Source organism: Symphalangus syndactylus, chromosome 4, assembly GCF_028878055.3.
Source record: "Symphalangus syndactylus isolate Jambi chromosome 4, NHGRI_mSymSyn1-v2.1_pri, whole genome shotgun sequence".
NCBI lineage: Eukaryota > Metazoa > Chordata > Mammalia > Primates > Hylobatidae > Symphalangus > Symphalangus syndactylus.
The window spans coordinates 44,342,940-44,366,099 of NC_072426.2; the positions used below are offsets into that span (position 1 = coordinate 44,342,940).

At 50.6% G+C, this 23,160-nt stretch overlaps 1 protein-coding gene across 11 annotated transcripts in view; it reads left to right on the plus strand.

The window, feature by feature from the left end:
* Positions 1-22,790, plus strand: part of COL13A1 (collagen type XIII alpha 1 chain) — a 158,817-nt gene extending 136,027 nt beyond the window's left edge. For 4 of the 11 annotated variants that reach the window (XM_055274544.1, XM_055274546.1, XM_055274545.1 and 1 more), the window contains 8 exons: positions 449-475; positions 1,321-1,401; positions 7,947-8,000; positions 9,467-9,520; positions 11,129-11,164; positions 16,531-16,617; positions 20,654-20,692; positions 22,350-22,790. In XM_055274544.1, the coding sequence (XP_055130519.1) occupies positions 449-475; positions 1,321-1,401; positions 7,947-8,000; positions 9,467-9,520; positions 11,129-11,164; positions 16,531-16,617; positions 20,654-20,692; positions 22,350-22,352 (381 nt within the window). In that variant the 3' untranslated portion in view covers positions 22,353-22,790. Of the gene's footprint in view, positions 1-448; positions 476-1,320; positions 1,402-4,814; positions 4,851-7,946; positions 8,001-9,466; positions 9,521-11,128; positions 11,165-16,530; positions 16,618-17,596; positions 17,675-20,653; positions 20,693-22,349 lie in introns of all 11 variants that reach the window. The other 7 variants (XM_063637181.1, XM_063637183.1, XM_063637182.1 and 4 more) reach the window with 5 other exon arrangements.
* Positions 22,791-23,160: the final 370 nt, after the last annotated feature.

Consider the following 23,160-nt stretch of genomic DNA (forward strand, 5'->3'; position numbering starts at 1 on the left):
CTGGCCCATGCCTCTGTGTGGTTCGTGGTCCCCAAGGCACTGTGTGTCCTCTGTTGTGGATGGTAGAAGTAGCAGTAGGAATAATGATAGGAGCCAACGTTTATTGAAACTTACTGGATGCTAGACACTGTTTCAAGCACTTTGCCTGTATTAATTTAATGTTTGCTGTGTTACCTCTGCGTCTTTCTTTCGTGAGACTCTGGGTCAAACATGAGGACCACAGAGAGATTTTCTGTGAGCCCTGGCTGGAAAACACTGGCTCAGACTATTCCCTAGGAAGCCCCAAGCATGACCCTCACTTAGCATTTCTTTCTACCTCTCAGGGGCAGGAACCCCAAACCATACTCTGCACCCAAAACCCTTGTTCTTCTGTAGTCCATTTGTGGACTAGGCAGTTGTGTTAACTAGAGATGCAGTTCTAATGCACCTTGTTTTATTCCAAATGCAGGGGCTCCAAGGTGTTCCTGGACCAAAGGTAAGGAGAAGTCATGTGACAGGCGCTGTGTCAGTGCTAGTAGAAAAGAGGGAAAGTGCACCCGAGACCAGCTGATCCTTTTTCCTAGAAGGCATTAGGTGACACTCCAGCCAAGGGGGTCCAGTCAGGGCAGGAGGAAATCCTAGGTTCCCTTTAGCATCCATCATTGACATCTGGTGTGCTTTGGCTTCAGAAGCTTCCCATCTGTCACCCCACAAAGGGACAGGTTAGATTCTTAGCCAATGGTTAAAATCCTTTTCCCATCAAACCTGCCCTGGCCCCTTCACTCATGCTGAGTAGAGGTGGGAGAGAGACAGCAACGTAGGGTGGGACCCCTCCCCGGGTCAAGCTTGGGGGAACTCTGCACTGGGCTCTCCCGGCCTCCCCTCAAGCATTTCAAATGGATGAGGGGGCTGGAGGCTGTTGGTGTGACAATGGCCCTTTCCTCGTGCCCTGGTATTCAAGAGACTTCAGGGCAGTTTGTTCTCCCGACTAGGCTGTGAGCCTCAGGGCTCTGGAGGTAGCATCTCAGGCATCTGAGCAAATCTCTGTAAGGTTCCCGTTTTCCTGCCATGCAGTTGGGTACCTGTGCCAAGGCCTGACCTGTGGGTTTGTCCCCATGCCACCTACTCCTTTTCTCTGTGGGGCTCTCAAAGCTCCCACAGGATACAGGGGCTACTAACTGAGGTGGGAGTAGGCTAAGAATTCAGGGATTCTTGGTATCCTCAGCCCGCCACCCCGACCCCTCCCTCCTCTACAAATGCCACCCCAGGACCCCAGAATGCAAGAATGAACTGTCTGGGACATGTCCTTGTGTGATCTCGTCCCCTCTCCCTTTCCTCCAGGGGGAAGCAGGACTAGATGGAGCAAAAGGAGAGAAAGGCGTCCAGGGAGAAAAAGGAGACCGTGGTCCCCTGGGACTACCCGTAAGTACCTTGGACCCAGCAAGACTGGTGGGTTTGACGGGCCAGGGGTGTGGGCTGGGACCGGGAGACAGCCACTGGAAAGCTAAGGTTCTAGAGTCTGAGCATCCAGAGTTCCACATGGTTTGGCTTTCCCACCTGGGCAAGACCACAGGCTCTGATTCTCTTCCTCCTCTGGGCCCAGGCCTCACCTTGGTGGGGAAAGGCAATGCTGAAGAAGACAGGCTCCCCCACCCCAAGGGGCACCGAGCTGGGAGGGCAGCTTCAGGCCCTGCTTGAGCCTGGTTCAGAAGCAATCAAAGCCTGCTGCCTTTATGGGGGCCAAGCTTGGAGGGTTTGGAAGTAGTGGGACAAGAAGATAGTCTCCATTACAGTCCATTTTCCCAGAGGGACCCCAGGAGAACTCCTGCTCTCCCCTCTTAAGCACTGGTCATGGCAGAAAGGCACAGACAAAGTCGGACTTTGTGGTCCCAGCAGGCCAAGGCCATTCAGCTCCTGGGTTCCTGGAGATCTCTGATCTCAGCCTGCCCAGAGCCAGAGGCCCCAGGTCAGAGGTGGGGAGCTGCTCAGAAGGTGTTCACATGTCATGATATGGGGTTGGGCTGGATAGGGCTGATGGCCTCTTCACTGCCTCACCTGTGTACAGGTGAGCGCATCCCACCACCCTCCCTGGAGCCTGGGCTCCATGCCCCCTAACCCTCCACTGAGGCTAGCGTTCTTCCAAGAGCTGGAAGGGATGTTAGCAATCCATCTCATCATTTCACTGATGGTCCCAGAGAAGAAAGTGGGTCACTGGAGGTCACATACAAAATTGGTGGCCAAGCCAGAGGCTGCTCTGTGGCCATGGCCTTGCAAAGTGACTCCTTCCAGCCACTCAGGGTTCCTCTGTCCTGGGCTCAAGGCCAGTTCCCACTCCAGGTAGCCATAAAGAGCAGAGAAACAATGGAAAGCCCAGTTACCCCCACTTGGCAGAGCTTGAAGGCCTGGTTAATACAATCACAGCAACCAAACAGCAAATGCAAGAGGTATAATTATACCCTCATGAATGCATTCGAGGTAGGAATATTTAAGAAGCCAATTTGCTTGACAGACCACAGAAAACTGATGACTTTAGCAGGCATTTTCCCATGTCTTAAGCTGTGTCTGGAATGATTAAGTGCTCCTTACTATTAAAGAGCCTTCCTGCCCCACTCAACCACAAACCTCTCCTGATCCGCATTCATGGCCCCAACGACCTTGATGAACACTCGAGAATTCAGTCAGGGGTTGAAATGCAAAAGGCACAGCGACCAAACAGGTAATATTAGTATAAACAAGGAAAGTGGCAGACGAAAGACAAAGTAACTACTCTATCATTAATTTTCTCACTTTTGATAGAGGCATGGGTACAGAGAAGTATTTTTTTTAGTTTACGTAAACAACAGAACAAGCATTCATACGAGACAACTGACACAAACCTGAGGGAGACACTAGGGAGTGGAGGGGACTGTGGTGCACGAGACCGTGTATCCCTTCTTAAGGGGAACTGTCCCTTCTCAGCTCAGCTGACTGTTGCCTTGGAGGAAGGCGGAGCTGGTATTTCTGGATCTTCCTATTTTTCAAAGGAAGTTAAACATCTGGTGTTTTATGTGAAATCTTTCCACTTTCTAACATTAGATCAAAATTATTTGCAACTCTGCAGACCATACAAAATATGTCAGTGGCCCACATATGGCCTGAAAGCCTCTAATTTGTGCTTTCTGCTCCAGACCTCTCAAGACAACTGAGTTTTAATGCTGCATTTTTTTTTAAAGTATATGGATATTTAGCTACCATTCTGTTTCCAGGTTTCACCTGGATGTTTTATTCCACATAGTAGCAGCCTGCTTCTCCAGGCATATCCTGGAGTGTTCCCCCATTTGCCCTGCAGAAGCAATTCTCAATGCTGGCTGCACACTGGAATCCCCTGACGGCTTTTCAAACTTACCATCACCCTGGGCTTCCCTCTTGGAGATTTTGAATTGGATTGGGCTGGGATGGGATGGGACCCAGGCATCTATTTTACTTAACATTGCCCCCCAAGAGATTCTAATGTGCTGCCAGGACTGAGAACCACAGCTCTCTAGCCCAGTGAGTCAAGGTTGGTCCCAGAATCGTGTGCTTCTAAATCTGAGAAGAGTCCCTGCAGAGTCCTTCTACCCAACACCTTTTCCATGAAGAAGCAGCTTGTTGCCTCCCTCTTCTAGGGACTTCCTTTTCTTTTTTTTCTTTTTTATTATTATACTTTAAGTTTTAGGGTACATGTGCACAACGTGCAGGTTTGTTACATATATATACATGTGCCATGTTGGTGTGCTGCACCCATTAACTCGTCATTTAACATTAGGTATATCTCTTTTCATTTGAAATTCTGAGGCTGAGGCTCAGTTGGAAGCAGTTTTCAAGCACTCAGTCCTTACCAGGCCAGAGTATTGCCACTGCCTTCTCCCTGACTTGTCACATTGGAATTATTAGAAAAGGGTCCCTGGGTTTTCCTGGGTGGGTTTCAGAGGCAGCTTCATAACCCAGGGTTGGAACAGGAGTGCCCCCCTCCCCCACCCACCAACCATGTATTTCACCGGACAAGAGCAAGCGAGGGTGCTGATAACAGGTTGGTCTCAGTAGCTTCCCACCTGCTGCCCATTTGCTCTGGGAGATACATGGCCTTAGACCTCTGTCCCAGTCCACTGCCTCCAAAGCCTCTGCCTACACAAGAGCCCTTGTCTGGGAGCATATGAATGGATCAAGTTTAGGCTGAGCATCTCAGACTGTAAAGTGCCAGCGAAATGTCAGGCGTCATTTGTAATATCATCTAAGAGCCAACTCATTCCCCCAGGCTGAAGGATAAGCAGACCAACTCCTACCCAGATTTCACAACTGGGTGCTGTCACCCAGGGCTGAGACCCTCAGGGGCACCCCAGCATGGCCTGATCCAAACAGGAATGCAAAGAGGCTGAGAGAGCCATCCTCACCTGGGGACCCTCCCCAGTGAAACCTGTCCTGGGAAGGGTACACAGCTCTGATTCCAAGACATCTCTCCCAGCATTCTTTTCTGTATCCCTTTCCCCATAATACTGAAGGGAGACGGGTTTCTGAGAGGGAATAAAGGAAGAGAGGAGAGGAGGGGGCGGGAGGAGCAGGTGGCCTTCCACACTGACCTCCACCCAGCCTGCTCAGCAGCCAGCCACTGCATTCAGTGTCTCCATGTTTTCGTTGGTTTCCATGTAAATACCATTCCCTGTCCTCCCAAGCTTATTTCTCCAGTTGTGTTTGATTACCAGCATTTATGTCTGTCCAGAGTCACTGCTTTACTCACCTCTTCCCTCCCCATTGTTCCCTTTTTCTCCCTCCCAATCCTCTCTTCCCCTTCTTTTGGTCAAACTGTGCCCTTCGTCCAGGGAGCTTCAGGTTTGGACGGCAGGCCTGGGCCACCGGTGAGTGTCACTTCTCCATCACCCCTCACCCCACCCCACTCCACACCTGGCCTGTGATCCCTTTTGTCTGTCCCACCGTGGCCTTGTTTTCCCAGTGAATCATGCCTGGTCCCACCTCCGACACCAGAAAGGTGCCATTGATGCTCTGAAGTGCCTTTTCTGGCCTCTTGACCAAATATGGCTGGCCTTCATCTGAATGCCCCTGTACACAGAATACACCCAGGGACCTCAAACCTGCCAGGTGTGGGGTAGGAGGCCACTCCAGCAGCACCGTTCCTGATTCCAAAGGAATGCTAGGTCCAGCCTAGGTGCCCAGCCCTGGAGGTTTGAGCCATGGCCTCTCCCCACCAAACACACCAGTGTCTGTGTGTGCCCGTCATGCTGTGTTGTCTTCATGCTGTGAGCTCTGTCCATCTCCTGTCTTCCCACGAGGGCCTGCTAGTCTTATGCAGCCACTAGTCTAGTATATGTGGGGTAGGACAGCTTTAAAGGCTGAGCACAGGAGTAGCCTGTAGGAGCACAGAAGCCAGTCCCAGCTCTGTGTCTTATGCACATTCTAACCACCCTTGCACTGCCTATGATGGCACAGCCACCTTGCAACCCAACAAGCTGGTTCATTACAGAGCAAGTGAGGCACACTTGGGTCCTCTCTTCCTCCATTCTTTCTGATTCCAGAAAACAGGCATCATTTACTCTTGACTAGAAAGTACCTGGCCCTTCTGCTTATGACTAACAACTGAAGGATCAGAGGAAAATTCCCTCCTGTCCACCTCCGGTCCCTCCCCTGAGCGCCCTCTGAGGTCAATCTTCCCAGGGTGTTGAGCTCACTCGCCCTCAAGTCTCGAGTCCCTGCTCGGGCACCATCACGAGAGCTCTGTGCACCCAGCCCCTTCCAGCCAGGGAGGCCCTGCTCTGTCTGCAGAGGGCTTTCAAGGCCATGTCTGCCCATGGCCTGCATGGAGTTCTAGTTAGCTGGCTGGAGCCACCCTCAGGGGAGGCGAGACCTTGCCAGGGTTCGTGTGTGGAGCGTAGGGGACGCGCTGAAGCACAGGTTCACGGGTCTTCCCAGGCGGCCGGGGGCACTTGGAACTGGCACCAAGAGAAGCCCAGAGCTTTTAGAGGTAGGAGGGTCAAGAGTGACCTCTGTGAGAGCCCCGTCCTACTGAATGCCTATTCTGTGCCCTCATAAATAGGAGGTGACATGGCTTGCCCAAGATGACAGACTTCAGAGCCCCCCACCTCCCTGCACTGATGGAGTTCACACCCTAAACCCTTACATGCAGAGAGCATGCCCCGGCTTCCAGGCGCTATTATGGCTTTGCTCCTTCACCACAGTCCCTCCCTCTCCATCCTTCCCCACCTAGCACACCTGTCTCAGGTGCAGGGCAGGGCTCGGTGATGATCTGTGGTTGCAATCAGAGAAACCAAGACTTTCCTCTCAATGGCTTCTCCCGTTTATGTTAGACCGAGGGAAGCAGTACAAATTCATACACTCTGTCCCTTTGGAACTGAGGCTTTATTTTCCTCATAAAATCAGTATCCTAACTTTAAGGGAAAATGTGGGGGAAAAAATAAGTCTTCCCTGCCAATATTAACATTTATTGAGCACTTCCTACATGTCAGGCTCAGCACCAAATGCTTGCTATGCATTCATGCATGGAAACCTGGCATGGTCGAGGAGGCAGACACACGTGGTACACACGGGGAAACTGACACTCGGCAAGACTAAGGAGCTTCTCCAATACCCAGGAGTTTTTAGGCCTCTGAGGCAAGGCCAGCCAGGTGACTCTGTGGCGCTGTGCCGAACCACTGGCCCGAGCTGACTCCTTAATGTTTTTGAGACAGAGTCTCGCTCTGTCACCCAGGCTGGAGTGCAGTGGCACAATCTTGGCTCACTGCAACCTCCACCTCCAGGTTTCAAGCGATTCTCCTGCCTCAGCCTCCCAAGTAGTTGGGATTACAGGCACCCACCACCATGCCTGACTAATTTTTGTATTTTCAGTAGAGTCGGGGTTTCGCCATGTTGGCCAGACTGATCTTGAACTCCTGACCTCAGGTGATCCACCCGCCTCAGCCTCCCAAAGTGCTGGGATTACAGGCATGAGCCACTGTGCCCGGCCTCCTTTTTCTTTCTGCTGTGCTATTATGGATGCCTACAGCCTTCCTTCCTCCCTTGTGGTTGCAAAGAGGGGCCCTGAGGACATCTTACTCTCCTCTTTGTCTCACGTGAAGTAAGTCATGCCCCACCATTCACAGATACATTCAGAGCACCGGAAACTGCCCACAGCCCAACTCAACCCCTCTTGTCCTCATCTGAGGCCAACAATAGGAGATGCTGAATTAGAGACTTGGTCTGGCCAGGCTGTGAATTGGGAACCTGGGAAGATGTTGGATGAGGCCAGAGCAAGCCCTGATGCTCCGTGTCTAAGCCATGAGCTCCAATGGCTCCAGCGCCCCCAGCCCCGGGCTAGCGGAGCTCATGACACGCCTCCATGCCAGGCCAGTGTCGGTGCAGACATTGAGCCACCCAAATTCACCCGCAATCCAGCCAGTTCCGCAGGCCTGCGAGTGGGGAGAGAAGGCCCCGGCCAGAGGCTAAGGCCAGGGCTGTGGGTCTGTGGTGGGCTGGTGGGGTGGGTGTTGGCTGAACAACCCTCTCTCATCTGCCCCTGTGTGTGCGTCCGCATCCATCTCTGTGGCATGAAGACCCTCCCGCTGCATGTGGAGCTGCAAAGCAAAGAGGGTGCCAGCCCCCGGCCCCTACCCCGGGATGGGTCCACTCCCTTCCAAGTGCTTCTGGGAGCAAAACTAAGCAACCATTCTCCCACTGTTTTCAGCCTTGGCAAGCTTGGTTGTGAAGCAAAATGGCTTCAGTCCACAAATCTGGCTCTGAGGTGTGGGGAGGTGCTCTCTCCCCAACAGCCCCTGAACCCAAAGAGGATCACCGCCCAGTCGAATGACTGCCCTGAACGAGCCTGGCCTCGCCAACCCTGAAAACTGGGCCTTGGACCTTGCTCATCTCTAGGCATCGGGTGGGGCACCCAGGGCTCCCCAGCATGTGGGTACCCTCACCTCTGCTTTCTTTCCCCTTCCCAGGGTATTCCAGGACCAATTGGAGTTCCAGGCCCAGCGGGACCAAAGGGCGAGAGGGTGAGTGTCACTGAGCCAGGGGCCTGGGCGGCCAGGAGGGAGGGGCATGCCTGGAACCCAACACCAGGGGTCTCAGCCCTCATGCCTTCCTTCTTCCATCTCTTCTCCTGGTCATCCTCACAGCAGCCTGGGACAGGGGGTGCTGGTTGTAAAGCTGTGAGTGGACAAGACTTGAAGGGATCAAGGAGATGGAGAGGCCAGGCACGTTGGCTCATACCTGTAATCCCAACACTCTGGGAGGCCAGGGTGGGAGGATCACTTGAGTCCAGGAGTCTGAGACCAGCCTGGACAACATAGCAAGACCCCAACTCTATAAAAACTTGTTTTAAAATTAGCCAGGCATGATGGTGCATACCTCTAGTCCTAGCTACTTGGGAGGCTGGGGCAGGAGGATCAGTTGAGCCCAGGAGTGGAGGCTGCAGTGAAACATTATATTACTGCACTCCAGCCTAGGAGACAGAGCAAGACCCTATCTCTATTTAAAAAAAAAAGAAAAAGAAAAAGAAAAAAGAGGAAAAGAAAAAAAAAGGAATTGGAGAACTTCCTCCACTTTGGCTTCTGGCCACCTTGTGTCCATCTCAGGTTCAGTCTGGCAAGGCCCTGGGCGCCATTGTCACTGGACATGCCTAAACTTTGTAATGATTTAGGGAAACTGCATGGAACAGAGGGCCAGGTGGTGTTTAGATAATTCCTGGAGGACAGCAAGAAGTCAGGAGGCCAGAGCCATAGGCCAGCTCCCATGGTCGCCGTCAAGGGACGTTGGCCATGTCACAGGACTTGGCAATTCCAGGCCTGTCCTGCTGGAATGGGCATGTCCGAGGGTAAGGGTGGAGGGCGCCAGCTGAGTGGAGGCAGGGGAGCTGCGTGTCTTTCTATATCAGCTCTTCCCAGCCAGCCCCTGGGTTCTACACACTCAGGGCTCAGAGGTCCCTGCGTGGGCATCCGTGGAGTTCTCTGCCTGTGTGGGCAGCTCCCTGCGCTCCCCATCTGCCCACCTTGCTGGCTCTGTCTCAGGTGGGGAGGGCAGGAGCTTCTGCAGAGGGTGCAAGCTTCTCCGTGACCACCAGCTTGGGGAAACCAGGAGGCTGCCCTGAGGGGTGACCCTTGAGGCTCCAGAGAAGAAAGCAAAGCTCTCTTTCTCTTCCCTTTCTCTTTCCCTGCCTTCCTGCTCTGCTTTCTTCTCCCCAGCTTCAGCCTCAGGCCAGCCAGGCCCAGGACACCACAGGTCATTCTGGGGGGCCTTGGGAGATAGGCCCTGCTGGAGGGAGAGTGACGGGGGCTTCTGAGCCGCCTCCCCAAGGCAGTGTTCACATCAGCAGCACCCCACCTTTCCCATAGCCCTTGCTTCCTGGAGGGCTCTTGAGGGGACTGGAGAGGTTTCCTGTGTTTCATACCAAAGTAGAAAATGGCAAGGAAGATTGTTACCATGTCTGGGAGGATTCATGTATTTCTTTCTCCCATTTCAGGGCAGCAAAGGAGACCCTGGGATGACAGGACCAACGGGAGCAGCTGGGCTTCCTGTGAGTCTCTTGGGATCAGAGGTTCCTCTCCTCCTACCCCTGCCCCCATTAGAAACACCCAGGGCCAGCTGGGCATGGTGGCTCACGCCTGTAATCCCAGCACTTTGGGAGGCCAAGGCGGGCGGATCATGAGGTCAGGAAATCAAGACTATCCTGGCCAACACGGTGAAACCCCATCTCTACTAAAAATACAAAAATTAGCCGGGCGTGGTGGTGTGCACCTCTAGTCCCAGCTACTCGGGAGGCTGAGGCAGGAGAATCACTTGAACCCAGGAGGTGGAGGTTGCAGTGAGCTGAGATCGCACCACTGCACTCCAGCCTAGGTGACAGAGCAAGACTCCATCTCAAAAAAACAAACACACAAACCAAAACCAAAAACAAAAACAAAAACAAAACACCTAGGGCCTGGAGCACAAATCCAGGGCCAAGGGAGAACTCTCATTTCCATGACAGACAAAGCTGCCAAGAGGCAACTGGTGATGGGCTAGCATGCCCTGCTGGGCACTGCGCTGTGAGAGGACCAGGGCCTCTGCCATGCGGACCCTGTAATGGGATGTGAGTCCCTCCCACTGTGTTAAGTGCAGCCTTCCCTCAGCAATGAGTGTGCCACGGCCCCTGCTCTCAGAAGGGGCAGAATCAAATCCAGACCCCTGTGATAGGAGAGGCTTCATGAGCGGAGCAGCTTCCCAGGGGAGCTGGGCCTTGCAGGGGACACCTGGCTTTCCATCGCAGCATGCCTTCCCACCACTTTGTTACAGAAGTTGAGTGTCTGCCTGAGAGAGCCCTCACTTTAGTTTTCCATCCACTGGAGGCTGTGTGTGTTGGTCAGGTACGCACATCTGGGCTAGCCTTGCCTCGTGGTAAATTCCTCTAGCTATAGAATGAAGAGCATTTTGCACCTTGAAAAGAGGGTCTAGCAAGAGCCTGGCAGGAGAGCCTTGGGAACTCACCTCTGCCAAGAGCATTTCTGGCCCCCACAAGCACATCCTCAGAACTGACCCCTCACCCGTGGTAGTGACCTCGGGAAAACCCAGCCACAGGCCAGGACCTGGGCCGGAGAGGCGAGAAAACCAGAAGTGTGTTCTTTTTTTTTCTTTTTTTTTTTTGAGACGGAGTCTCACTCTGTTGCCAGGCTGGAGCACAGTGGCATGATCTTGGCTCACTGCAACCTCGACCTCCCAGGTTCAAGTGATTCTCCTGCCTCAGCTTCCAGAGTAGCTCAGACTACAGGTGCCCACCACCACGGCCAGCTAAGATTTTTGTATTTTTCATACAGATGGGCTTTCACTTTGTTGGCCAGGATGGTTTCGATCTCTCTGGACCTCGTGATCTGCCCACCTCGGCCTCCCAAAGTGCTGGAATTACAGGCGTGAGCCACCACGCCCGGCCTGAAGTGTGTTCTTGGCTTTGCTCAGAACTCATCACTTGCCTCTAGGTCAAGTTTTCTGAGCGATTTGCTTCTCTGTCCCCTTTCTGTACAATGGGAATAATTAAACCTGTCTCCGGTGAGTGAGGCATCGGGAGAGTTTGATGAGCCTGGAAGAAAGCACCGTACAGCTGGCCTGTGTGTCCTCATTAACATGCCTTTGTTCCTCTGATCTCTTGCAGGGTTTACACGGACCACCTGGGGACAAGGGAAACCGGGTGAGTCTGAGCCCCTGCACTCGTGCTCTGGTTACTAATGCCTTCATGCTGGGGTGGAATGATCAATCGGTGATTCCTGACCAACATGGCAAACAGTTTTTCCTGATAAGTCATCCTAAATTGAAAGGCTTTACAAGGAAGACCTTAACCCATGGCATGTAGGGAGCGTGGGGCCTGATCCTCACATGGAAGCCTGTATTTTTCCCCACAGCAAGGAGAGACTGAATCCCACGGCAGTCACCAGCTTAGCATTGCCATCCAGCAACAAAAGCCATGTGTCCAGCTCTTTCTAGGTTGCCCTGATTGTGGGCCCCTACGTGATCATTTTAGATCCATTGCTACCTTGTCCTCGCCTTCTGAAACTTGGTTTTGCCAGACATTCCAGGCCACTGGTGAGAGAGAAAATAAATTCCAGCTCCAAGAACAAGCAGACAGCTGTTGGAAGCAGCCAACCCTTTTAAAAAATATTACAGCCACTATTTCTCTTGGAAAGAGTCGGCAGGGCTCTGAAAGGACTGCGCCTTCTCAGACCCTTGCTGTCCCTTTGGTTTCTTCCATCTTCACCAGGACACACTTACCAAATGCCCACGGCACCCACAGCCACGTAACAGGGTGTGGCACCTGCCACGGCCTTCAGCATTTGGGCCCAGCAGGGAGAATTTAACTACATCTGACCAAGAGATGGCCTTTGGGTTCCCCTCTGGAGGGTCTCATCTGCTGCTGCATCATGGGGCTTCCTGGAGTGGGGGGCACACCCCCTAGAAGCCAAGTGTGTCTTCTAGCGGGTCCTAAAATCCAAGGCGCTTAGAGGAGAAGGAACAGATGGAGAAACAAGGCCCAGACGATGATTATGTGTTCTGGGTTCCCATGGAGAGTTAGAGGCAGAGCATACGGTCTCCAGAACCCAGGTCTTGTGGCTGATCTTTGCACACTGATACCATGTTCATGAACAGAAAGTGCCAGAATGCCTATGCTCCTATGTGGCAACAGTGAATTACATTCTCTTCAATTCAAGATCTATTTACTGAGCACTCCCATTTTCCTAAGTGCTCTTCACTGGCAGCTGCTCAAAAGCAACTCCGTTTGTCCCGCATCTTCTATAAACAAGAGGGAGCAGCAGCGCCACCCCTGCCCATGGCAAAACCAGGTCTGGAAACCGCCAGAATAAACAGACCTGCTTCCAGATGCTCTAAGCACGCTGGGAAGGACTTTCCTCAGTGTAGCATCAAAGGATTTAGACCTCTAAAATCTTTGATCATTCCACCTCTTCATTGGCATACTAACTTCCTTTCAAATGTCTTTCTGACATGTTCTAGTTTTCTTTATTATATTCAATTAGTATTTTCTAAACCTCCTTCTTCAGACTTTTTCAGTTGGCTGGAGACACTGAGCCGTTTGAAGGCTGCAAAATTGGTCCTTCAAGGGACGGTGACCGTGTTGCTCTAGAGGTGGAGGCAGGACAAGTACCCTTGTCACAGACAGGGAGGGCGGGGGCTGGCGGCTCTGATGCTGCAGCAGCTGAGGTTATCGAGTCATCCACGGAGGCCCCAGGAATCAGTGGGAAAGTATTTCTATTCCCCCTCCCCTTTCTGATGTTTGACACACTTTCCTCCATCCCCTTTACAAATTAGGAATGTGTCACTTAGTAAAAGTCAAGTTCAGAAAACAATGAGGTGGCACACACCTTTCTATTGAGCACACCATAAAGAGCCAATTGACTTATTCCCAAAGAGCAGGTTTCCAGCTCAAGGGCAGCTTGTCCTCTTCATGCCAGGGATTTGACTCTCAGGATGCCCGAATGTCCTGGAAGAGTCTCCCCTCAATCTTGCCTCCCATTATGACCTTTCTTTTTTCCTTCGAGCTAATTTTTTGTATTTTAGTAGAGACAGGGTTTCACCATATTGGCCAGGCTGGTTTCAAACTCCTGACCTCAAGTGATCCTCCTGCCTCAGCCTCCCAAAGTGCTGGAATTACAGACATGAGCCACTGTGCCTGGCCCAGAGATTTGTTTTATCTTACAGTGAACCAAGATACAACCTTACAAGTATGCTTCTCCATGTCCCATCAAAGGATGGTCTCAGAGCCTCTTTCCTGTTCACGGAAGGAAAGTCCTTGTCATGGTGGGCAAAGGCCCAGAGCCCCAGACCAGGAGCTTTCTAAGGACACACACACCAGTGGAAAGAATATCCTGACCTTGTCACTAAGAGTGCTTCCTTTTGCCCTAAGTAGCTCTGTGAATTTGGCCCAAGAGCCACCTTTAGGGTAAGAAATCAGTCAAAGGATAAAGGGTGGCATGAATCTGGCAATATAATCATTCAGGAAAATTGGGTGTTACTGTGGAGCTGCCTGCAAACTAGCCAGCTGAAAAGGTCTGTGTGCATGCAGTGAGGCTGCTTCTGCTCTCTGAGATGCCCAGCTTTGGGGGGTGAGGGGTGCATGCATGTTTGTGTGTGTGTGTGCATGTGTGTGTGCGCGTATGTGTGTGTATGTCTCACTTCCTAAGTCCGTCTTGTCTCCTCACTTCTTCCTCCTCCACTATCTCTTTTGGCCTCTTCCTTTACTGCTTCTCCCCCCACATATGTTCATTCCATTATAATAATCCCACGTCCTTCATCCTTTCCCTTTCCCCTCCCCCTCACCAGCTTTCAGTTTATCTCCTCCAAAGTCCACTGTTAGACATTTACTTATGTTTTTAAGAAGCCTTTGCCCCTTGGCTTTATTTGCCCCTTTCTCCCTTACCAGCTAGGGTTCCCTCTGTGCAATGGGTCTCTTTTGTGTCACTGTCTGGGGGTGGGAGGCAGGGAGAATGCAGGTGACGTTACTACTCTAATAGCCTCAAAAGACACCAGATTTGGGGCAATTGCGCAGATTCTTAGAACACAATGCTCCATGGTGTCCGTTACCTGTTGTGAAAGTCTGGAACACGCCAACTCTCTGTTACCCCCGGGGTATCCTGGACTGGGATCCCCCACTCTGGCAGATTTGCCCACCTTCTTCATTAGGAAACTGCTCATGACCCAGAGAATGAGGGGCCACACTCCTGAGAGCGTTTACCAGGGGGCTTCCCCACCCAAATAGCTAGTGGTTTTGCTGGTCTACCATCTGGGGATGATTTGTGCCATGATGTCCTTGTTGGCAGACAAAACTTCAGGCCGATGGGAATATACCTAATATGTGCATACATATTTAAACACATGTCATTATTTTCTAAGTAACAATTTGCATTTTTAGAAAATTCATTTAGAATAATGCACTGGCAGTTGCAGACAACCTCTGGAATAGAGAAATTTGAGTAATTTCCGAAGATCTGGAGGAACATCAAAAATATTATTTTGTTTGTTTGTTTGTTTGTGAGAGTCTCACTCTGTCACCCAGGCTGGAGTACAGTGGCACAATCTCAGCTCATTGCAACCTCTGCCTCCTGGGTTCAAGCGATTCTCCTGCCTCAGCCTCCCGAGTAGCTAGGATTACAGGCTAGTGCCACCATACCAGGCTAATTTTTGTATTTTTAGTAGAGACGGGGTTTCGCCATGTTGGCCAGGCTGGTCTCGAACTCCTGACCTCCAGTGATCCGCCTGCCTCGGCCTCCCAAAGTGCTGGGATTACAGACATGAGCCACTGTGCCCAGCCAAAAATATTCTTATCCTCTGCCTTCCTCTAATGAACATCTACCCTGCAGCCTTCCACTGCAGGAACACTGCACATGACAACCTCTGACCCCAACCTTTGGCTCCTATACTGGCTAAAAAGAAATAATGACCATTATTATCATTATGAAGCAGCTATCATTTACTGTGCACATACTATATTCCATTATTAAGCATTTAATGTGCACAAAGACCTCACAACATTTTTTTTTTCAGACAGGGTCTTGCTTTGTTGCCCAGGCTGGAGTGTAGTGGTGCAATCATGGTTCACTGCTGCCTCAAACTCCTGTCCTTGGCTCAAGTGATCTTCCTGCCTCAGAATCCTGAGTAGCTAGGACTACAGGGACATGCCACCACACCCGACTAATTTTTTTATTCTTTGCAAAAATGAGGTCTTGCTTTGTTGTCCAGGCTGGCCTCGAACTCCTGGCCTCAAGTGACCCTCCTGCCTTGGCCTCCCAAAGTGCTGGGATTACAGACATGAGCCACCATGCCCAACCTCACAACAAATTTTTGAGGCAGGTATTATTGTACCCATGTTACAGGTAAAGAAACCAAGGCTCAAGGAAGTAACTTCATAAAGTCACGGAGCTAACTGTCAGAACCAACTCTGACTTCAAGCCTTTGTTCTAATGTGCTGCCCAGCCTTCAATGTCACCCTGGAGCGACACTGTTGAAGTCCCCAAGCATTAGATAATCCCCCTTCCATAGAGGAGGGGAGCTCCCAGGAAGACTCCCTAGGGGCATACTGAGCCCCCTTTTTAGGAAACACACATATAAAAATGCAAATGCAAATTCATTACAGAGGTGATACTTCACTTTTGAAAAGAATTCCCCACAGCCCTTCTTTAAATAGACTCTGACACATACAGTATAGGAATCAATTTAGAAAAATGATGTTTACTGTAGCTTTTCAGAAACAAATGAATTCCTTAAACCAACATATTCATATACAAATAACTGTCTGACTTCAGACCAGGATGAACCAGAGACACAGATAGAACAGGAGAACCCAGCTGAGAACCAGGGGCCATCTGTGAGCTCTGGACACATACATACATATGTGCACATGGACACACATGCATACAGGCACACACATGTGTTCATGTGCCCAAGCACATACCCACACACACTCAAACGTGGGCACACACAAACATATACACAAGCACATACCTGTATACTCGTACATACATATACACACACATGCACAAGCACATATATGCATACAATCATACATGCTATGTTCACACACATCCCAGGGCTCCAAGCAAAATCACCTTGCCTCCTAATAGAATGTCAAAAGGATAAACATTAATTGGGGAAAAAAAAGTTTTCACCCCAAAGCCTTTCAAAAATAGACTCAAAGAGAAGGAAGTTGGTCCCTAGCCACTGTGTTCAGCACAGACCCACGCTGGGCTTAGTATTAGCAAAACTGGCCACCAAAATCTTCAGTCTGTGGTTCCCTCCACCTGAAGCTCTGAGCCCTCTGCCTGTCCTCCCCTCCCCCTCCCACCCACCTTAGCCAAATTCTCAGGTTCCTTGGGGGTGGGGAGGAGGTGGGTATTGACTCCAAATCCTATTGGGGAGAATATCCTAATTTAAAGCATCTCTTTTTCCCTTTTAAATTTAATTTTTCTTTTCCTGTCTTTAACCTTAACACATGAATGATCTTAAAGTTTTGATGTTGTTTTTTTTCTCGGACTAAACCATTATTTACAGGGGGAGAGGGGGAAGAAAGGCTCTAGAGGGCCTAAAGGGGATAAGGGAGACCAAGGAGCGCCTGGATTAGATGCCCCCTGCCCATTGGTATGTTTTTGTTTATCACTTGCATTGTTCTGGTTTTTGTCCTTGAGGTTTGCAAGCTGGAAACAAAGAAGGCAAATAAACTAAGATGAGAACCAAATGTCTACACTGATGCTACCAAAATCTATCTGTTCATTTGACTGGTGAAATTCTGCCCGCTGTTGGAGTTGCTTTATAACCACAGCTGCAAGTAATTCTGGCTAAATCCCTTGCCTTTGAATCCTTTTCCTTTGAAGATACAGAGCAATCGATGTGTGGAAGTGAAGAAACCACTAGGAAAGGGATTTTTAGGGGAGGCCTCAGCTCTTAGCTCCAGGATGGCTTTGGAAGCCAGTGTAGCATTTGTGAGCCATGGATTTGCTTTCTTTGTTTCGTGGCCACCTCTGTGGGCCAGTAGTTCAAGCCGTCTGAATCCTCACTTGGTCAGGATGCAGGACACCAGAGTTAGCATTTCCTCAGGGCCACTGATGCTCAAAACTGGGCAGAACAAGGCTAGATGAGGGGCTTCTAATGCACAGCCTCCCAACACTCACCAGCCATCCAGCTAAAACCTTTAAAGCTGCAGACTAGAATCGGTAGTCAGACAGACACCCCATGGGAAGCCTTCTCAAAAGAGCCAGCAATTAATGATGAGGCACTTCTGCTGGGTTTCTCAAGTGCCTTTGAATCCATTTGAAGGTTCTAAAAATTATGATGCACTAAAGTTGAAGTTTGTCTGTGTTTACACTAAATGAGTCTGTAAAGAGAGGAGGATCAACGGAGAGGGGGCAGGTTGTATGTGTGCAAAGCTGAACTCTCCAGAGCACAAAGAGAGCACAAAAGCTGGATTTGGGAGATGGGGGATCACCTGGGATTTAGCCCCTGTTTATAGATGCCTCAAGGGTCCTGCATCCTGGCCAGGGTAGGACTGGGCCTCTCCATTCCATGGTTGGAGCTGGCCAGCCTTGACCTGAATAATCATCGTGGTTGGTTTTGTGAACAGGGACACCGAGGTTTTAAAGGAGAGAAAGGGGAGCCGGGGTTACCAGGGCTGGACGGACTGGATGCCCCATGCCCATTGGTATGGCATTGCCCTTGCTTGCCTGCATGGCCGATTTGGGCTTCCCCACGTGTGTGATTCATACTGCATTCCTCCCCAGCCACCCTCCACACTCCTCCGCCATCCCACCCAGTCTCCACTTCCCGCTTCTTCACTCTGTAAATGCCAAGGGTCACCCCGCCAAGGCTAGTACTCTGGGGGCTCCCAGTCATGCCACCCTCTTGCATGCAAAGTTTACCGGGATGTTTCCTGGCTTCCTGCTGCAGCTACTTCTAAAGCACAGCCACCTGATGCGAGCCAGCTCTCCCACCCTGAAGTTGGTTTTGGCTGCCTCTGATACTCATCTCCAAGCTGATTCTAGACAAAGCTGCCACCAGAGACCAGCTAGGAAACTGGGTTCTCTGGACTGGTTCTCAGAACCATGACTTACTTATTTTCCTTCAGGCAGTGAAGTTAGTTCAGAATCACTGGCTGAACACCTACTGAAACATGTGAGTGAGATGCCTGATCAGCCCTGTATCCCCTGCCCCTCCATCACATGATTTGGGGGACAGAAGGGCATGATTACAGAGTAGACTGAGAAGCTCTAGAAGTGAGGTGGAGGAGGGGCCACCTGCCTATTCTTCCAGGTTGGATCGTGGGTCGCTGCCCAGGTGACACCATCAGAACTAGGGGATGGTCCAGGATTAGGTTTTCGGATCCTAAAGGGTTTGTCCTTCTTGCTTAAATCTCCAAAGACAATACCAGACCCTTCCTTGTCCCTTTCTTTCATGGTCGGATGGCTTCTTACTGAAGAGTCTGGGAGAGACGGAAAGGTCAAGAAGGTAGTTAAGGAGGAGGCAGGGAGACAGCTAAGGACCCCTCCTCCAAGCACGTCCCAGGCAAAGTGGTAGCAGTTTATTCCCGCCTGCCCAGTCCCTCTCTAGGCATGGACAGTCTAGGCCTCCACGCTGATCCTCTTACCGCAAAAGAAGCTGAAGGGAACACTTCGCTCCAAGGCTCAAGGGGTTACAGCTCTCCCCAAATTTCCCCAATAGGTTTGGAGTTCAAGAGCTATTTTATCATACCAGTAATAAGAGAATTTGGGGTCTCACATCCCTGCCCTGGGGTCACACAGGAATTCTCTTGAACAAAAGAGGAAAAGATATAAGAAATTATGCTGTGTGACCCGGAGAGGTGGTCGTAGAGCCCCTTGAAGGGCAGTAGGGACTTTTTAGGAGGAGCGTAGGCAACAAAAGGAGAGTGCAGAGCAAGCAGGCGGGTAGCATGCTTCCTGTCCCTGCTGGTCCTGCCAAACCCTGCGCTTGCAGCCTGCACAGCCACCTTTCTCAGCCAGGACTTCCCACCATCCATGCACCAATGGGAATGCCGCTCTGGCCCGCAGAGGCTCCCTTGAGCACCGACCAGGTCTTCCCTTGGCCACAATCCCCTCCCACAATCTGGGCACCTTTAGTTCTGCCAGCAGCTGCTTTGGCCTCTCTGTTCCTCACCATACATTACTCTTCATTCTCTGCCTGCCCTGCCCTCCATATCCCCCCGCCACCATCCACACACCAATGGGAATGCCGCTCTGGCCCGCAGAGGCTCCTCTCCCTCCCAGCATCCATGTGACGTGTGTCATACCACACCATGGCAGGCTGGGGAAGGGGCACAGGGTCACCCTGACACTGTGGAGTGCACCACCTCCCCCTGCAATCCCCTCCCCAACCCAGAGGGGAAAATGAAGGTCACCCTGATTTGACTCTCCATGTAAAATGGCATTTTCTTCCATAACATCCCATATCAATGTGTCAATTTTCTATTAATTTTACTGGGGAAGTGTCTTCCCCTTGTTGTTTCTCACTCTGCCTCCTCCTCTGTGTTATTATGGGCTTGGGGGGCAGGGGTAGCTATTGCTCATGACTTTTACTACAAGATAACCAGACTTCCTAAGCCCTCCATATTGGGACCAATCCCTGCTGAATGCCAGGTGATGAGAGGGTTCAGCCCCTGGCGTGGGTGGATGACGTCAGACCAGGGCGGCAGAGGACTCTCATTCCACAAGCTCCCTCAGGACTGAGCACTTGCTCCGGGTCTCCTGAAGCCCCGTGTCCATCTCCTTGTCTGCCCTGCCTGTCTAGCAGACTTGGGCTGAGAACCAAACATTTGCCCTTGGCCCAGCCTCACCTTCCCCACTGGGTCTCTAGATTTCTAGATTCCCCACAGGGTATGCCAGCAAGGAGAGGATATGAGGGCCCGAGAAAACTCAGGAAGGTTTCTGTCACCAAGGGCAGAACACGAACATCTTGAGGCTAAAGGAGCTGCATGGTTGCTACCAACAGAGGAGACCGACAGTGTGCAGTTGACTCCCATGTTGTTACTGCACTTCACCCCCAAATTCCCAGCAAGGTCTAAGGCTTCGCCAGGAACCTTGTCTTCTTGCCAAAGGCATCTCGGGGCCGTCCTGCAATACTCATGAGGTTGCCTGTCCCTTCATGCCCCTCACCCCACCCCAGGATTGATCATCAAAGAAGGACTGTCTACATGTCCTCCTCCCTCTGCTTAGGAAGAGAGACAAATAAGAGAATGAGAAGGCTGGGAAGGCCCTTAGAGGTCACTTCAAGCAACTGTCCTTGCCAAGGTTTTATGGAGGAGGAAACTGAGGCCCTCTTGTGCTGAGTGGCTTACCTGTGAGCAGCCAGCACTCCACAGGGCCACAGCAGAGACTGTTCCTTCATGGCACACAAGGACATCTCTGCTTGCTGGTCCCACAGGCTAGGATAGCCCCTACTAGCCTTGCACTGTAGCTGCATGTGACCTCAACCAATGGGAAAATAGCCGGATTTGTTTCCACCTCCTTCTGAGGTTCTGACCTGTAGTAGAGAAAAGGAATAGACAAGAGTGGGTGAGCCATATCCTGATCAGCTGCCAAAATGTGTGTGGCCCTTGTTACCCCCGTCCTGCCCGCTTGGTGGACCACTGCAGGAAGTCTGAGCCCTCTGCCTTCCTTTCTCCTTGCAGGGTGAAGATGGCTTACCAGTCCAAGGCTGCTGGAACAAGGTAAGGCTTCCCATCGGTTTGCATTGGGGCTCCATTCTCAACAGTGCCATAAAGCTTCCACAGTTTCCATTCTGCCTTGCTACAGATGAGGCAGCAAGACATAGGTCAAATAGTCACTGTCTCAAAGGCAGGGTGCCCATTAAACATCCCATACACTGCATGCTGTTAACGAACATTTAAAAATGCTTCTTAGAACATCAGCAAACCCTATGCGGAATGTCCGTGCAGCCACACAGGTGACATCTTTATGCTTTGTGTGTTCAATGTACGTAGTGTCTTTCCCCCAAGGAACTTCCCCAAGGAGTTCCAGATCATCACTCATAGAGTTCCTCTAAGGTCGTTTATGCCATGTGATGACATGTCTTAGATGTAGGACATCTCAGTTGCTTTCACTCTGAACTCACATGCTACTGTGCCTCCTGTAGGGGCTGTGCTCCTCACCACTCTACCACTCCCCTTGCATTTAAGCTGGCAGAGCTTCATGCCACCACACATGTCACCTGCAGCCAAATCTCTCCTGGGCTCCCAGAGTTCCTATCAACAATGAGTTTTCATTGATTCACACTGGCCTTGGCATTTGCCATCGTTAGAGCAGTCTGACATCATAGGACTGTGCCCTTGCATGTGATTGCCCCATTCAACCATGGCTCCCAGAGCACAGGGCTGCCCAGGCAGACAGGGGCCATCTGCTTGCTAACTAATCCAGATGCCCCGCCTTGGTCCCCAGCAATGGTGGCAGCTGCTATGCTGCCCCATACCATCTCCCTCGACCTTGCCTCTTACTCCAAGTCTTCTCACCAACCCCCCACCACCATTGTCTCAAGGTTCATCCTCATAAAGGGGCCAGAGACTCCAACCTGTTCAAGAATCTGTGCTCAACGAATCCAGTCCTGTTCCAGTGACAGCAGAGTCACACTTACAATGAGATGAACAAGCTCCCCTGTACTAAGATGCCAGAATCTCATTAGTGCACTGGGTTGTGTAGAAGTGGTGAAACCACCAAGACCCCAGGCCAATGCTGACCACCTACTTGCCCGGATACCTAAAGCACCCCCTAACCCAAGAAGGAAAAGCTCAACACTCAAGAGAGATGCCTCCCCAGAATCCATCCCTGGAGCCTGGCCTCGTCCTCCTGCCAAGCTCCACCTAGACCTAGTTAAAGCGCCACAAAAGCAGGTCAGAGGTGTCGTAAGACCTCTGAACCCTTGACCCCTAAAAAAAATTTCCTCTTTAAGGTTGCTGCCAATGGTTAGGAGATAGAAATGGTTGAGCTTAGCAGGGGAAGAACAGCCACTACCAAGAGCTGCAATGTCTTGGAGAAGCAAGCAGAGAGCTTCAAGACTACTCATTCACACCTTAAGTCCAATCTGGGACAATGCAGTGGTTACAACAATCAGGCCTCCAAAGGCAGCAGAGAAAGAGAGTGCCCTCTAGTGACCACAAAGGGGATTCACAGAGAGGTGAACTTGGTTTCCTCCCTTCAGGGAGCTAAGGTAGCCACCAGTTTCTTCCACCTAGGGGCTCAGGGTTCCCACAGTTCTCCTGTCCAGAACTCCCATCCAACCCAGGACAAGATTTGCCTCCCTTCCTACAAAGGAAATAAACTTCTGCAGACCCACTGAAACTAACAGAACATTGTTTTGTTTTTGTTTTGCAGTGATGCCTCTAACCTTGGATTGGCCTGTGTGTGTTTGTACATAGAATATTTATTTTTATACAGTTTTCACTTTTTGAAAATGCCAGAAGTATGATGCATCTTACAGATTATTAAAAAAGAAAGAAAAACCTGCATATTTTGTACAGAAAATATCAACCTCTTCCCTTTTGTTTACAAGATGTTTTGTATAAGCCTATGTCTCTAATACATTTTTTGTTTGGTCATAATGTCTGCATGATATTTGTGCACACTTATTAAGTATCAAAGCTTAATAAATTACTGTGTCCTGGTGCCAAAGGGGGCCAGCCAGAACTGAGGTGCTGGCTAGCTCATGTGTGAATTCACATAAATGTAGAGGTCCATGATATTTGCTAAGCTAGATGTGTCTAAGAATATTTTAAACCCTTATGGATTTTCATTATTAAAAATGAAACATGGCAATTCATGATCCTGATTAATGATTATATTAAATACATTCACTCCTGTGCAAGCAGCAATTCCCAGAAGTAGGGGTCCTCAGAAGTATGGAGTAAGGTTTTGAAATGTGAGGTTCAACAAAGGGAGGGAGGGGAACTTTATTGAGCAATGTATGTTGTTACAGATCCCAAGTTTATCACAGTGCTTGCTGTGTGAGCATTTAGGTTCAGTTGTGCTAAGGACCCCCAGGGTTTCAAAGGAGCCATTTGCTCTTGCTGTTGGGTTATGGTAGGTTTTTGCTTGTTTGTTTTGCTTTGTTTTGTTTTGAGCTACACTCCCTAGTACCAGCTATTGCTAATCATGGCTGTTGACTTGATATGAGTTTGTGGGTTCA